General features: G+C 47.1%; 1 protein-coding gene across 3 annotated transcripts; it reads right to left on the bottom strand.

Moving 5' to 3' along the window:
• Positions 1–485: 485 nt before the first annotated feature.
• Positions 486–5930, bottom strand: LOC120694225 (putative disease resistance protein RGA4). 3 transcript variants are annotated; one of them, XM_039977381.1, is made up of 3 exons: positions 1958–5930; positions 1210–1504; positions 486–1111 (listed from the first exon to the last, which is right to left on the bottom strand). In XM_039977381.1, the coding sequence occupies exon 1, from the start codon at positions 5544–5546 to the stop codon at positions 1959–1961; it is 3588 nt and encodes a 1195-aa protein (XP_039833315.1). In that variant the 5' UTR covers positions 5547–5930; the 3' UTR covers positions 486–1111; positions 1210–1504; position 1958. The 3 variants fall into 3 exon arrangements, with proteins under 3 accessions (XP_039833315.1, XP_039833313.1, XP_039833314.1); XM_039977379.1 differs by having other exon boundaries at positions 1215–1504; XM_039977380.1 differs by having other exon boundaries at positions 1215–1501.
• Between the last annotated feature and the right edge of the window lie 11135 nt (positions 5931–17065).

Below are 17065 nucleotides of genomic sequence, written 5' to 3'. Positions count from 1 at the left end.
GATCGCAGTGTTCGGCAGCTTCACCAGTCTCCAGCTCAATAGTATTTTTCTCACACACCACTCCAACACCAGTCTCCAACCACCAACTAGCTAACGATATTTTTCTGTCACACCACTCCAATACTAACCATCAGCTCCAACCCTAGCCATTAGCTCCAGCCCCGCGAACAGTCCAGCCGACGAGCGGACGCATCGGTGCGCGCCAGACGACCCACCCCACCTGGACAAGAGACGATAGGCGCTAGCATTGCGCGGCGTGACGCCGGCGAGCACGCGGTTCTAGCATTTCTTTTTTTTTTCTTTTTTTCTTTCTTTTTTTTTGAGGAAGACGCGGGGCTAGCCGGCGGTGGCGCGAAATCAACCGCCGCCCGCTCGGGCTGGACAGGGGAAACGATCCTGGCTGTGCTGGGCCGAAAGTTACTGTGTAGGCCATCCCAGACTCCCAATAAAGTTATCGGGCCATATTTTTATGTACGTTTTTTTTCCCTTGGAAACATTTTGATGTGCGATTTTGACAGAAAAAAGATTCAGGTGTGTGGATTTACAGTTCACAATTACATGCCAAAGATTCTTGGCAATGCTCAAACAACTCTGGCATTAAACCAAACGGTAGAAAATAGGTGGGGAGTCAAATTTCCAAGAATCTCTTGTAGCGAAATCTGACATTTTGTCCTTAAAAAAAAGAAATCTGCCAATGAATCGAACCAAGCATGCCACGCGCGATGGCAATTGGCAAAGCAACACATTACACATGCAGAGGTTCCTGTGGAGATTGCATTCGCAGGCCACATAAACCAGATGCTACCGTATTCAGAATCTACCTCCGAGATCCCTTCTGTCTGCTAATCTGCACTTGAAAAGGGCACTCAGGGAGGACTGGTCAGTGTGTTGGCAGCCCTCAGCGCTTGGTTTGCATAGCACCTCTCTCAGCATTGCACGCCTGCTGTAGCCGCCTGATCATTGGACTGCCAACTGCGTTGCTTCATCTCTTTTAACTACCGTGTAGTTCTGACCCTTCTCTTTGGAGATGGCTGAAGGACCTCCGATGAAGTATTCTCTTCTCTTCTTCTTTTTAATGAAGGTTCAGTTGTAGTGTAGCCGTAGGTGAAAACTGTCGTGGATAAAGAGATCGGTATAAATATGAATGGCACTTGACTACTGAAAAGTGAAAACAACCGTGGGATGCAGTTACACGAGCACTCAGTATACTTTACTATGCCTTGACGCTAAAGGCGTTCGTATGACTGGTCGAGGAATCGCAGCTCAAGCTCATTCTGGAAAACCACGTCCTCAGAGGAGTTGGCTCCAGTAGTAGGCCCATCTCAAGTGAAGGAAACGATGGTGTAACTACTGCAGTCTTGAGCGGTTCCGTTCAGCCTTCGCCAAACTGATATCCTGAGAAACAGTTCCAGCCGAGATCAGAGCAACAAAACTGGCTTGCTTGCTCGATGTGCTTCTTCCTTTCGACGCCCGTGACTCTGATGTGCACCATCATCCCAAACTGCTGCAAAAGGCCGCCAAGCAAACAATTAGCCCTGATATTAATTATTCTCGACCGGATCACATGATAGTTGCACACTAACGATCTCAACACAATGAAAAGTTTCTCTATCATAACATGCAGCTCACACAAACTGCACGTGCTGCACAAACACACCACCCAGTGGGAAAAAAAAGACATATTTTGTTCTCACGAGATGCAAAGCACAGATGACAATGGCACTCCAACTAATTAATTTTCTGGTGATTAATTAGTTGCACATTTCAGATTGTGGAATGCATGGTACGGTAGATGGGTGGAAGAGTATCATGATGCACGAGTACATGCATACATATAGGCCGTAGCCTCGAGTTGTGATGATGCCGGAACAAGCAATAATGCGAGGTGGAACAATATAATAGCAGCAGAATGAGCTGATGGGACAGAGGTGGTGGAAGCGGGAGCATACGAACGCACCTCAGTTGCCTTGACATTGAGAACCACCACCGCACGACGACGGAAGGAACCACTTCAATGGCTTCTTTCTTTCAGTTGCTTCAATGTATTTATACGGAATAGAAGCGACCAAGTCAAAGTACTCCCCACCTTCTCTGCAACGCCTCTGCAGGTCAGGGCAGACATATATGGTTAGGCGTTTCAGGGCTGGGAGCCGCTGGAGGAGACCCTGCGGAAATCTCTCGATCCCTGGACAAACACCAATCTGCAACTGCTCAAGGGAAGTGAGGCCATCCATCCCATCAGGCAGTGCTTTCAATTCACTGCATCCATACACATCGAGGTTCCTCAGCTTGGCCAGATCTCCGAGGTTTAAAGGCAGCGCCAACAAACTTCTGCACATGGAAATGTCGATTTCCTCGAGGGATGCAGGCAACTTGGGGATCTGGAGCAAGCTGTAACAAGAGGATATACGTAATGTTTCCAGCTGGGGCAGCGGAAGGATTTCCTCTTCCTCAGATGATGAGCCCTTCCCCTCCAGTTTGGAGCAATACGAAATACTCAGACGTCGAAGACGAGGCAAACATCGGAGCTCCTCCACTGGCCAGCGGACAATATTGGAGCAGAACTCGATACGCAATTCTTCCACGAGTACCAAGCAGTCCCGAAGTCCAAGTTGCAATTTGGATTTGTTAAATACTGATACGAAGCCGTCGTCACCCTTAAGCCACAAACGTCGCAGGGTGTCCAGAGGTCTTTGACTCTGACTTTGCTGGCCGTCTTGAGGCATCACCACGTCTACCAGCAAAAAAGATATCTCTAAGTGAACAAGAGACGACAAGCAGTCCAAAGGCACAGGCATCGGAATGAGAGCACCTGTAGCAGAGTTTTTCTCTTTGCCATTAGATAGGCTCAGATATTTCAGAACTGGTGTGTCTGGAAGACTTGCAAGCTTATCACAGTTACTAATAAATAGCTCTTCAAGCTGGGGAAATGTCATCGAGCTCTTAATCTCTCCTGCACTATTTTCTGCCCATCTCTCCAACTTTGGCAAATGCTTTAGCCGCATCGTCTTTAGCACCGGGAATATTTGCAGAGGGGTATTGTGTCCTGCAGCTTCCACGTCAACGTTCCTACATAGTGTGGTCAGGCTGTCCATGTTGGATAAAGACAAATGCCCAATGCATGGAAACGACCAAACCGTCGGGAGATCAACACATCTTTGGCAGTGGGAAATATTGAGTTCTCTCAACTGCAGGAATATCCGAGGGTCTTTCATCCATTGTGGAATTGCCAGACCACCATACCCATGTACATCCAATTCTTTTAGCTCGCCTTCTGGATGTGGTGCGAGAGATTCCAGCACTCGTTCCTCATTGATGGCATCAACATCTGTAGGATTGCAGAATTGGTCGCGGCCCCAGCACAACAATAGTTCACTTAAATTCTGTTTCTCATGGAGATTGGCTTTTGACCCACTCTTTACATTCCTCAAGTTGTACAGCTCCAACCTATTGCCAAGATGCCGCAGGTCTTTGAGCTCCTCGATTCCAAAGCCATCTCCAGTGCCCACAATAAATGTTGTTAGTGTATGAAGATTATGCAGCAGGCCAAGTTTTGGAGGCATTTGTTCCAATTTCCAACATCCCAAAAGATAAATATGGATGAGCTTCTTCAAACTAGTTGTCATACCTTCAGGTAAATACTGTAGCCCACTGCAATTATCGAGCCTCAACGATTGCAAGTTATACAACAAACATACTGAGTCTGGCAATTTAGTAATGTTGGACTCAGAAATATCAAGATATCGTAAATGTATTGTACTTGTGAGTTGGTTATAGTTGACAGAAGGGCATCCACCTCTCAATTGCAAAGCTCTTAATGACATCAAATTAATTTCCATAATATCCTTGTTCTCTGAGTGAGTGAGTAAAGTGCGGAGAGATGATGTGGATTTGAATAATCCATTGGTTTTTTTCCATTCATCACCTGAAACCAGGATGTGACGTACTCCATCATTTATTGGTATTTTTTTATCGATAAACTCTGCTGCAAATGCACATTCATCTGTGACATCTTTTGCTAGGTCATGCATTAAATCATGCATTTGACATCTAATTACCTTATAACATCTATATCCATAAGAAATCTCTTTCACATTTACATCTTGAAGAAAGGATCTCTGAACCAACTCGTTGAAAACAAGTTCACCTATCTTTGCCAAATCCATATTTCCATTTTCATGAATGAAACCATTTGCCATCCATAGTTGGATCAACTTATCCTTCTCCATCTCATAGTCCTTAGGGAAAACTGCACAGAATGCAAAGCATTGCTTCATTTCAGATGACAAGTATTTGTAGCTCAATTTCAGTATGGACAATACTTCATTGCCTGTATCACCCATATTGCTTTCTGCAATGGTCCTCCATTCCTGAACTTGATGCATTGAACTCATCAACCCACCCATTGTCTTCAGAGCAAGAGGTAGTCCTTTGCACCTATTAACAATGCGTCTTCCGAAAGTGACCAACTCATCTGGCTGCTCTTGTGCCCCTCTATTATTAAATGCTTTCTTTGTGAACAATTTCCACGAATCATCTTCACTCAGGCATGCTAGCTCATGGGGTGGAAGGGTGCCCATTATGGAGGCCACTTGCTGGCTGCGACTAGTGGCAATTATCATGCTTCCTGATCCGCCATTAGAAGAACACAATAGAGGCTTCAGGTCATCCTCCCACTTTCGAGGCTCTTCATTCCACACATCATCAAGAACCAGTAAGAACCTTTTCCTGCCAATCGCTTCCTGGAGTTTCCCTCGCAACAGCTCCATGTTGTCAGGCAGGTCACATCTTCCATTTGTAGCCAACTCGATGACAGATCTGACAACAGTTGTGGCTTCAAAATTTTCAGACACACAGTGCCACATCTTCAACTCAAAGTGCTTTTGGACTTTATGATTGTTGTACACCATCTTGGCTAGTGTGGTCTTGCCCAAACCTCCCATTCCAATGATAGGCAGCACCTGGACAACTTTCTGATCTTTCTGATCGAGCAAAATCTTCACCACTGCCTCCTTGTCGTCATCCCTGCCAAAGATATCCAGAGACTCATCCAGTGCCGAGCAGGTTTGCCGATACAGAGCTTGTGGCGCCTCTGCCCGCTCTAGCAGACCAAATGTATTCATCTCCGCCACCAGCTCCTCAATCTTGTCGAGCACGTTCTTGAGATCCCTGCTCGCCTTATGATGGAACATAAGACGATCACGTGAGAAGTAGAGTACCTTTCGTGAAGCTGATTTGCTGGGCGGGGCCTCATCGCGCAAAGCCTCGTATCGGAAGGAATCGAGGACGTTGTCGGCCTCGTAAGCGGCAGCCTTGAGCTTCTTCATCCACGCCTTGACGGCGCGGCCGGCCTCCGTCTTCGCCTCGGCCTTCTCCTCGGCGTCGGCCAGCAGGCACCGCACGTACACCAGTTGGTCCTCCAGCTTGCGGCGATAGTTATCGACGCCCCACATGCTAGTGACCCTCTGGACCAGCGCGTCGGCCGCCTTGCCGACTAAACCTTCCACCCAGGGGAGGAGCAGCGACCCGGCCATGGCCATGGCCATGGTTGGCCTTGTTGGGGTGGGATGGTTCTTAGGTATTGGCAAGCAGTGTGTGCGCTGTGAGAATCGAGGGAGGCAGTGAATGTGAACCACCGGTGACTATGGTGAGGGAAGCTTGAATGCTTGAGCTGGAAGAGAAGGGGAATGGGGAAAGCAACCCGTGAAGAGGCTGAAGGACAATTATTGGTGGGTAGCTATTGCTGCACTCCACATCGGAGGAGCGCGTCAACACGGGCCGGGGTCTCCTTCTCCCGCTGCGGGGGCTGTGAAAGAAAAGCAGGTGACGAGTGTGCTTCTCAGGTCACTGACCTGTTGGCCACCATGTCTGCAGCAATAGGAGAATAGTGAGGCTCAGCAGGAGCGAGGGAGAAGGGTTCTCTCGAGCCTCGACTCAGTCAATAATGCCTCACTGGAAATGTGCTGCTGCTGCTTTTACGAGTACTACCTCATTTCGTGGCAGCAGCTGCTGCCAGTGCCACTGCGATGGCTGCTTGTTGCTGATTCCTCTCCCGTTCTCCGAACTTGCTGCTGTGCTCATGGCCCGCCGGCCACTCGGTTTGAAACGCGTCTTGACTTAAAAAGACACGTACGCAGGTATGAGTGTATGATATGACATGCCTTCACATTGAAAAAGAGAACAAGTCAGCAAAACTGGTGCCAGTATTATAAGAAAAAATAAATTATCTCTAACTTATGAAGGGGATTGGTCTAATATACTTAACGCAGAGTGAATCTCTTTGGAAGCAATAATGCATGGCCTGGTAGTTGGCCCAGCATAACAGTCCTTGCAGTTGTAGGCTTGTACAGGGCCTTGTCGTGGGAAACTATGAACGCTCTTCTTCCCCGAGGAAAATCCATCATGTGGTGCTTCCTGCTGCATGCCCCGCGGCTGCACATCTTTTACTCTGGTGAACTTTTTACCTGAGAAGATATTTTCACCAACGGATGCGGACACGCGGTGGTGGTCAAGGCCAAGTGCCCTGCCATGTGCCATGGGACGCCCCGCTCGACGCACATCAGTGTCGCCAACTGACGGGTACAAGCGGCAGGCCACGAAAGGTTTGCACGACGCTCCGGACCATTACCGGCAAAAATCAGACCGGCAACTGAAAGGGTGTGAGCTTGTGATTGTGATCAAGGGAGCCTACAAATGAAAGCATGTGTTTCTTTCAAAAAAAAATGAAACCATGTCGCTTAAGAGTGAAATAGCTAGAAGTTGCCTCAGGAAAAACAGCACGAACATGCTCAAATTAAGCGGAGGTGGCGGCAACGGGAGGAAAGGACGGTCACGGACTCACGGTGGGCAAGGGCCAAGGGGTGGCAAATGACTAGCACTTCACGTACACCACCAAAAGGATCGAATCGAACTACGCAAACGTACAGGGGACGTCGAGCAAGCAGGCTCGCTTGATGTTTCTGCTCAGTCATTTCTACAAGTGTGTCGCGTGTGCACTAGCATGCCTCTACTTGGTTACCCTACCATAAAGGAGAAGCGACACCACACAGAGAGAGAGAGGGTTACCCTACCATAAAGGAGAAGCGACACCACACAGAGAGAGAGAGCGCGCGCGTACCCTGCCTGGCTTAGGGCGTGTGCGATCGACCGAGCTGTGCCCGGCGATGGCCACCATGGCGGGGGCACAATCGGGTAAATTAAAGAATGCTGCCCCTTCACGGCCTGGCCGCATTTCACGGCCTGGCCGAGCCCTCCACGGGACGCGTGGCGTGACTGGGCTGGGAGAGGTGCTCCTGTGCTGCATGGGTTCTACCTATTTTATTTTTTCCCCATCTCTTCAGTTCTCTTAGGCCATGTTTTCACAGATTTTTTTAGTCCCTATCACATCAAAATTTTTTTTACTATTTTAGAGTATCAAATAAAATCTGTTTATAAATATTTTTTGACAGCTGAGTGCTAATTCGCGAGACGAATCTAATGAGCCTAATTAATCCATATTTTGCTACAGTGATATTCCAGTAACCATCCTCTAATTATAAATTAATATATCTCATTAGATTCGTCTAACAGTTTAGCCTCAGGATTCTACAGTTACTTTTATAATTAATCTTTATTTAATATTTCTAAATATTAAGATTCTCTTTGATGTGACATAGACTAAAATTTAGCCCCTCAATTCAAACAACCCCTCATTCACTCATACGTCTCTCTCTTGCTCGTATACTACTAACTCTACAATTAAGAAGAGAAAAGATCGTAAAAAAACCATAACATAAAGTAGTTTTTCATAACATGTCAAATGATAATCTTATATCAAACATTCATTTTTTAGTGTCGCGTTTCAAACAAGAAAATCACCAGGAAGCTGCTGCCCACGAAGACACCGGAAACGAAGACAATAGTTGTGTACATGACAGTCCCAAGCCTACCTAAACATCTTTCTCTACTTAGACTAATCCCACTGGGTAGTTTCATTTTTTGTTTCCAAAAATGTCACATCATCAAAACACAAATGAAACCATAGATTAAACTCACTTCAGAATGCATTGTTCCATGTTTGCTATTTCATATGCTCTCATTTCATTTAATTTTAAGACTCATCAAGAGTTGGTAACTGTGCGTACATAGTTTCATCTTTCATCTCTCTCTGCGGTAATCCAGTGCCACATCATCTAAAATACTGACATAGTACCCTATTTAATGTGTATAAAACTCTCATGAAACCTCCACTAAAAATGTCCTTAAAAAATTAATGGCTGATTAAAATATAGTTGCCTCCACACAAATATTAGTTTTATTGTATACTCCAACAATAACCTCTACTTTAAGATCCTTATTTTTAAAGTAGGGGTTGTCCCTACTTTCTCGACTTTGGCCCTGTTTAGTTCCCAAAAAATTTCTACAGTATCCGTCACATCGAATTTTTTGACACATGTATGGAGCATTAAATGCAGTTGAAAAAAATAACTAATTACACAGTCTAACTGATTAGCACGAGATAAATCTTTTAAGCCTAATTAGTCCATGATTGGATATTATTTGTCAAGTAACAACGAAATGTGCTACAGTATCAAAACCCAAACTTTTTCGCGAACTAAACACAGCCTTTGTATTTAACCTACAACTCCAACAAACCCCTACTTGGTGGATCCCATCCGTAAGTGAGTGAACCTTATTTTTCTCTTTTTTTTTTCTTTTCTTCCTTCTTTCCCTCTCCTGTGCGCCATCTCTCATTGGTGAAATGGGTCTTATCCGTAAGTGAGTGAGTATTTGGTAGCTGCTAATGTTGATAGGAAAATATAATATTGAGCTACCTATTATATTATTAAAGTATTTGCTAACTACTAATATTAATAGATAAATTCAATATATGATTTGATAGAATCCACATGCTACGGATGCCATTCAATTAGCAATATTATTGTTATTAAGATATCTGTATGAGATATTATTATAAATTTATCATTTAAAATATTTACTTTAGTATTCCTTCTATTGTACTATTTTTATATTGATGTAAACTCATATGATGGGGCGCGCGAAGGGCGCGTTGAGTTCTAGTCGTTCTTAAAGACAGGTGCCCTCTCCGGCCTTCTCCGCGTTTTACGGCTACGTCGTCAACATGAGCTCGTGATTTTTAGTTGCTGCACAACAGCTCCACGAGGAGGGAAAGGGTAGAGGTGGCCATATGTCTTGATTTTCGTACATCCTAAATTAAAAACTGCTCTACTTTACGAACCGATTATTTAAATTAAATTTCGATTGCACTGTTGTGTTTCTTACGACAAGATCTTCAAAACTAGACCACACTTGATTATATTTAGATGATATTTTTCTAAAATATTTTTATTTATTTTGGAACATTTTATTTGATTTTGAAACAATTTACATCTTTGGAATATTTTTAAACTCCAACGGACTTGTGCGATGATATGACGGTAGTCGTACATGCTAGGAGTAGACGCCCCCAGGCGGAGGCCTTGGCAAACATGGAGGCATCAGGACTATGACGTGCTAGACACCAGAGGATGGGCCATACAATCGCTATGGCATCGTAGTCAGTGTGGAATGGGTTCAGCTTGCCACACGATGGTGGGCATGGAGGAAAAAAATACAACATTATTCATCCGTATTGTATGCCCAACTTCCACCCATACAGATTGATAGGTCCTGAAGTATGACTACCCCATCTGCAGCGATGAAAAATAGTAACAAATGAGGCTCATGGTGCAGTTATATATCACTTCAGATGATATTTCCACCTATCATTACCTGGAGGATATATTGGATGGGCAATCATCAGTCCAACTGCGGAACTGTTTCCATGCATACCGCGGGATAATAGTTTTAGCTGGCAAATTCAAAATTAAAAAACTATAACTATTAGATCAAGCTTCTAAATTAAATTTAAATTGCATCATTGTCTTTCTTATGACAAGATCTTTCAAACAAGATCCCAGTTACCTATGTTTGTATGATATTTTGAAAAAAAATATTTTTTACACTAAATAATTAATTTAAACTATTGAGAATAAATATTTTTTTACAAAAAATGTTAAACATATCGAACAAATAATAATATGCTACAAATAAAATATTAAATATCGCAAACTTTATGTGAAGAACAAATACATATACATTTTAAAAATATATTTTTATAAGTAAACATACACGTGATGAACAGCTTAGCTCATAAAAGGAAATAAATTATTTCACACAACTTATGAGTCCACAACACAAATAAATTAATATAAATTAAGCATGGCTCACTCTTAGTTGTGATCAAATAGTTTGATACTATAGTAAAATGTTTTTTTAGATCACGGTAAAAGGTAAGTAAGTAAGTACAGATCTACTAATATGATATCTTATAAAAGAAACAAACATGGTTGATAAAAATTATAAGAATGATAAATTATATACTTGAAGCGTCCCCTCATAAGAGAAGACTTAAATGTGATACAAACATCAGTTCCAAGAGGTTGATGACATATTTATTACATCAGATGGTTCATCACCGTACAACTCTACGCGGTAATGGGCAGTGAAGCGCCACTATCACGAGGATTACAACTAGAACCCACACAACTACATTCACTACGAAAAGGGGCTCATCAGAGTATTGCGTCATGCGGAACCTCCTACGGGTGACCCTAATCCACAGGCAAGGCTGGGTGCAGGACGGTACCCCTACTCAACGTCGTCAGGAATGAAGTCTGGATCTTCCTCTGTAAAGATAAAGAATGGGGTGAGTACAAATGTACCCAGCAAGTCCAACCACACCCACGGAGGGGGTATAAACAGAATATAATGCACAGGGTAAATCAAGGATAAGGCTAGGGTTTAATTTGAGGAAAGCAATATTTTATGCAGGGGTTCGTTTGAAGAAAGCATTTCCAAAACCAGTTTTCTTGTACCGAGTAACACGTAGTGTTGACCCACACAGGATCCAAGTTTTAAACTACTACTGGATCCCTCATCCGCCGTAGCACACGGCACAACTGCCGGACACTTTTCCAAAACAACTCATGCCAACCCATCCCAGAATAAACACTAGTTGCGTGACCACACCGTAACTCGCCCAGTACCGTGGGCACGGCTATTCGAATAGATTTTAACTCTGCAGAGGTGTGCAACTTTACCCACAAGCGGGGTACCGCAACTCGATCACCTTAATGTCGGTGCAGATCCCAACAAAGCCATTACCCACCTTAGCTAGACCTGACTAGCCATCACGGGATCCACCAAGGGGTCATTGACCTATCACAGAGGTTTTAACCGGGCATAAGTCACACAGAGCTAACCCCTTCTCCTTGATCACCCGTTGCTCTCAGCTCTCCTGATGGCTATCAGACTAACTAGTGGGGTTTATGCTAAGCCGTTGCCCATTCAACGGTCTAGTGGTTTGCACGATAGTGGAGTTAGGTGAGATGACACACCAACTCGGTCCTTAATTGTGACAAGATGGATATCTCTCTTTCTTGCTCTGCCACACAGGCACGAGCACACCAATCGGAAAATCACACAGAAATGCCATCCATCCCGTCTAAACTTATCTTTCGAAATTCTACTTTTCTCCCTTCCCACACACACACACATTTTCTTTATAAAACAAGTTGTATTGTGTATGAGGTCCTAAGCGTTCTAGCAGTGATTAACGTCCAAACAACACATTCAGACATTAATTTAGGTGGTCAAGGAATGGTTATAACAAATCAAGGTGTGGCTATCCAACCGTGTTTTTAGCAGGCAAAACATATGCAATTTTCTAAAATAGACCAATAGGTTGTGTTTATAAAAACTAGGACAAAACATGCATCAAAGGGCGGGATTGAACTTGCCGTCTTCAAATCCTTCCGGGGATTCCTGATCGAAGTGCTGTCCTTCGGACTCGGGGTCGCAGAACTAGTCCTCGTTCGTTTGCTCGCAGTACTGCTCGTCGATAGGATCTCATTCGTTCACACCGTGATCTACGACGTATACAAACAAACACACAATCAAGGAAAAGAAATAAAAGTTTTATCGTTGAGCTCGAATCGGAAACAATTAAGATATGGAGATAGGAGTAATATTTTAGGGCGGTTTCCTAATGGCATTGCTAAAACTATGTTAGGAATGACGTGGTAAAGTTTCAGGTCGATCGGGAGTGGTTTGGCGCATGAAATGATAGGTTACAGGGAGGTCTAGGGGTTAAATAAGGAGTCAGGGACCGATTTGTAATTATTTGGATAGAGGAAGGACTTGATTGCAATTTCTAGAAATATTTGGGCATACCACAGAGGTGTAGGGGTCTATGTGTAATTATTTCTGTATAGGGGTGGGTTATTTCTAACTTTTGGAAAACATGGAGGGCTTATGTGAAAAGGGACATAAAAGGAGAAAGATTCTTAATTAAAAAGGAAGTAAAGGAGGGGCCTATGGGCAATTTTGCCCTTCCCCTTCCTCCTGCCGACCAAAAAACAGGGGAGGGGGGGCGGCACACGGCGGCGGCCCTGGGGGGCTCGGCGGCGGCCATGGGGAAGGGAAAAGGGGGAGAGGGCCTCGGGGAACCCATTCCCCACCTCGATTTGGGCCGGGGCACAGCGAGGAGATCGGTCCACGGCAGCTGGCGGCGAGCGGCTCTGGCACCCACGGCGGCGGCGTTGGGGAGCAGGGAGGGGCGCTGGTGGTGGCGGAGGTGGCTGTGGTGCGGAGGAGCGGCGGGGGGGGGGTCTCTTTATAGGGCGAATGAGGCGGTGGAGCGGTGTGGGGCAGGTGGCCGACTAGCGAGCATCGTAGGGCGCCATTAATGGCGCTCCAGCCGCTTGCGGCCGTCGTGGAGCGGCGCACGGGCGGCGAGGCCGGCGCAGGGGTGAAGGGATGGCTCGGGCAGGCGCGGCGAGTGGGCCAGCGTTACTGTGGTTGACGGCGGGCGGCGCGGCGAGCAGTGCCGCGCGTGGGCGTGCAAAGGGGTGGCAGCGGCGGCGTGCGGCGTGCGCTGAGCAAAGCGCATGACGGTGCTGTAGCTAGGCGACGGGCGGCGCGGCGAACACACGTGGGCGCGGTGCTTGTCGTGCGTGAGCGGGGCCGGGAGCAGAGCAGGGCAGCGACGAGCGGCGCGGCGGGCGGTGTGCTTGGACGCGTGCGCGTGGAGGGCGTGGGCACGGGCGTGCGCGCGGGCGAGCGGGTGCGGTGTGCTCGGCTCGACACATCTGGGTGCGGCGAGCGTGAGCCGAGGGAGACTGCGGCGTGGCGTGGCGTCGCGGTCCGGTGCGCCGCGTGCGTGCGTGCATGCGCGCGCGCGGGCAGGCCAGGGGCGGCGCGGCGAGCGGGCCACTCTGCAGCGCTCGGGAGAGGAGAGGAGAAGCCGGGGTGGGGTGCGTGTGCAGGAGCGGCGTGCGGCGTGTCCGGGCTGGGCGGGGTGCGCGGGCATGCACGGCGCTCGGGAGCATAGGAAGGAGAGAGGAGAAGGGAGGAGGAGGGAAAGAGAAAAAAGAAAAGGAAAAAGAAAAGGGGAGGGAAAAAGAAAAGAGAGAGAGAAAAAGAAAGAGGGAGGGGAATCGCGCCGGCGCCGATCGCGGCGGGCGGTCGCGTGTGGCCGACAGGAAGCCGGGCGGCGCGTGATGAGATGGCGGCGAGGAAAAAGTGGGAAGGTACGGGCGGCGGAAAAAGATGGAACGACGATTGAAATCGGATGTCAGGACAGCGGAAACTCTAGGAGGGGATTAGGGTTTAGGGTTAATTGAGCTCAACGATGAAATAATTTTGAAAATAATTTAGCGAGTGATTTATTTAGTAAATTTTCCGGGATGTCACAATACTCAAACAAAGATTATATACTGTTATCGCCATAAATTAACTGGATTAATTTATGGGCTGAAAGCAAGATGGGCTTAAAGCAGAAGATTGAAGAAGACTTGTAAATCGGCTCCTGCGTGAGCATCTGGGCCACATGGGCCATGTATCCTTAGATTTAGTTTAAGATTAGAGATAGAGTCCGATCGGAACGAGATTAGTTTAGATTGTTTCCCAAGTCTCCGGACTATAAATATGTACCCTTTGTTATTCGTAAAGGAGAGCGTCATCACTTTTTGCAAACAACAACTCTCGGCGCATCGCCACCCCTAATCCTAGGGTTTCATCCAAGTAAGCGCCATGCTGCCCTGATCACTTCTTGCGATCAGGGCAACATTGTTCTTGCTTTTACCTTGGTATTACTCGTACTGAAGCATTTTTTATGGCGAGAAATGCTAGTTATCTTGATGTTCGTAGCTTGACTTTTAGCAGATCCATTGTGCTTCGTTGCTTATCATCTACGAATATCATGTTGTCTCTCTGCAGTCACGTTTCAATCTTATGCTAGTTCTTATCGCATAGAATTAGTTGCACAGAGGCAACACCCTGCTTCTTTTATGTTTAGTAGATCTAATCTGTTGTGGTTTGCTCTTATCTTAAGAGTTTGTGTAATATCTGCTAGGTTAGGCCTTGCAAACGGATTGGATGATCCGGTGGTGTAATAGATGCTTTATCTTGGCGTTGATAGGGATTGTTACAGGAATCGGCTCTTGCTAGTTCTTAGGCCTCTGTTTTGGGTTACGGTTTAGTTGTCTGTTACGTTCATTAGGTCTAGTCACGTGTAGGATGTTCCGATCTAGCAGTGAAGCTGTTACCATCGTGGATTAGATTAATTAGATTTAATTGAAGCAGTTTCTTAGTTATTTGCTTTATTCATCAATATCTGGATAGATTCAGATCCAATCTGACACCGGGACTCGATCGGCTCTTTAAAGCTGATGCAAGAGTCATCCCGGGGAGCCGACCACGGCTCGGACTTACATTTACACGTGTCTTTGTACGCAGGAAACTGTTCGGAGCACGTTCACACCCTCCTGATCGGGTATAGGTCAGGTGGCACGCCGGCTTTCCACACATTCTCCGGGCGCGTGACGGAATTGCGGGCCGTCGACGAGGGAGCAGTGCCTGCCAGCGCCCCGACGACCTCCCGGCTCTTCGTGTTGCCCGTCGTTGTTCGCCGGTGGGTTTTGACTGACAACACATTCTGGCAAGCCCAGTGGGACCCTTCTCGGCAACAATGTCCACTGCAACAATGACTGGAGCTCAAGATCAAGAACCCGCTCCCAAGCCCGTCACGTATGAAGAGCTCTCTCCTGAACACAAGAAGAAGTATGATGAGATTAAAGCTTTGCCGGAAGCCGATCTCATTGGCTCTTTTGAGAGGACCCGCAACCATGGCATCAGGTGGAAGGGGTTCTCACCAGAAGGCGCTCTCGACAATGTAGATCTGTCTGTACCATCAGAAGAGCGCACCAGAGCCCTGCGTCAGGAGATGAACTACATGGTGGCCCATGCGCTTCATCGGCACTCTCAGAGCCTGATGAACGAACTCAAGCGCATGGCGCATCGCGTCATCCAGGAGATAATCAAGAACCAGTACTCTCCATCAGGGCCAACCCTAGGGAGTCACTCAGAGGAAGCTGCACTGCATTCTAGACCGGTATTGCCGTTCTCGTTTGCGGCTCCAAAACCACAAAGTTCGCCGATCTTCGTCATCCACAAGATCGGCGGTGATCCTGGAGAAGTCCAATTCCTCACCGAGCCACCCAAGGAGATTCCGCACGGCTACACGTGCGCCTACATCCCTGATAGCGTCAATCCAACATGCTCGGTGCAGATGGTAAAACCCAGGAGCTTCTGGAGCAGACGCGGAGAAACAAGCGTGGCTGGCAAAGTACGCTACTGGGCCGAGTGCTGAGCCATCGGCCCCAGGAGTTCTTAGTGTGGAGCAGGTCAGTGCAATACTGAGAGACCAGTTCGGCATCCTGCCCAAGAGGAAAGCGATCGGCTATTCCAAGCCGTATCCAAGTGACTACGACTTGATCCCACTGCCACCCAAGTATCGGCTTCCTGAGTTCACCAAGTTCAACGGGTTAGAGGGAGCCAGCTCCATCGAGCATGTGAGCCGATACTTAACGCAGCTTGGGATGATCTCAATGTCGGATCCGTTGAGGGTCCGGTTCTTCGGCCAATCCCTTACAGGCCCGGCTTTTGGATGGTATGCATCACTGGCTCTGGATTCGATTCGAACTTGGAGGCAGCTCAAAGATCAATTCCATACCCAGTACCACTCGAAGACTGCTGAAGCCAGAATTGCCGACCTCGCCCAGGTCAGGTAGAAGCGAGGAGAGACTGTGTCAGAGTACATACAGCGCTTCAGGGAGGTCAAGAACTGATGCTACTCGTCGCGCATCACAGAGAAGGAGGCAGTCGATCTGGCTGTCCTGGGACTTGCTAAGCCGATCAAGGATGCGGCTTTTCAGTTGGAGTTCACATCTCTGGCGCACCTGGTGCAGAAGCTCACAGTGTACGAACATTACCATCCTGAGCTGTACCAGGACAAGTTCAAGAGCCATGTAAACATGGCCCAGGCAGATGAATCTGACGACTCTGGCGAGGAGCAAGAAGTGGCCATGGCAGAGTGGACTCGGGGGGGCAAACCCTGTCCCGTGCAAGTGGGTCAAACAGCAAGGGCTTGTGAAGGGCTTCGACTTCGACGTAACCAAAGCAGAGCAGATATTTGATCTGCTCCTCAAAGAAAAACAGCTGAAGCTCCCAGAGAATCACAAGTTACCAACGGCCCAGGAGCTGCAGGGAAGACTGTACTGCAAATGGCACCACTCGTTCACTCATTCCACGGATGAATGCAAGGAGCTACGTCGTCAGATACAATCGGCTATCGAGCAAGGCCGATTAATCCTGGCTCAACACACGATGAAGGTTGACACAAAGCCCTTCCCATAAGCTAACATGGTGGAGCTGTCAGATTTCGGATCCAAGGGCCAGGATTTGGCGTTCCAGGTCAACATGGTGGGACCCATGCGCCGCCATGACAAGCAGAGGAGAGAGGCCGTTTCTGGCAAATGGCCGCAGGATGAACGCAAGTTGGAACAGCAACATGTGACTGAAGAGCAGGTGCTTCACATCCGCAATAAGCTTCCAGCTTCTAATCGGCTTCTGGAAAAGTACTAGTACCAGTACAAGTTGCGCCGCCGATATGAATCGGAGGAGG

Source organism: Panicum virgatum, unplaced genomic scaffold, assembly GCF_016808335.1.
Source record: "Panicum virgatum strain AP13 unplaced genomic scaffold, P.virgatum_v5 scaffold_4261, whole genome shotgun sequence".
Taxonomy (NCBI): Eukaryota; Viridiplantae; Streptophyta; class Magnoliopsida; order Poales; family Poaceae; genus Panicum; species Panicum virgatum.
The sequence above is the reverse complement of the archived record's forward strand: the minus strand, read 5'-3'. Positions and strand labels throughout refer to the sequence as shown.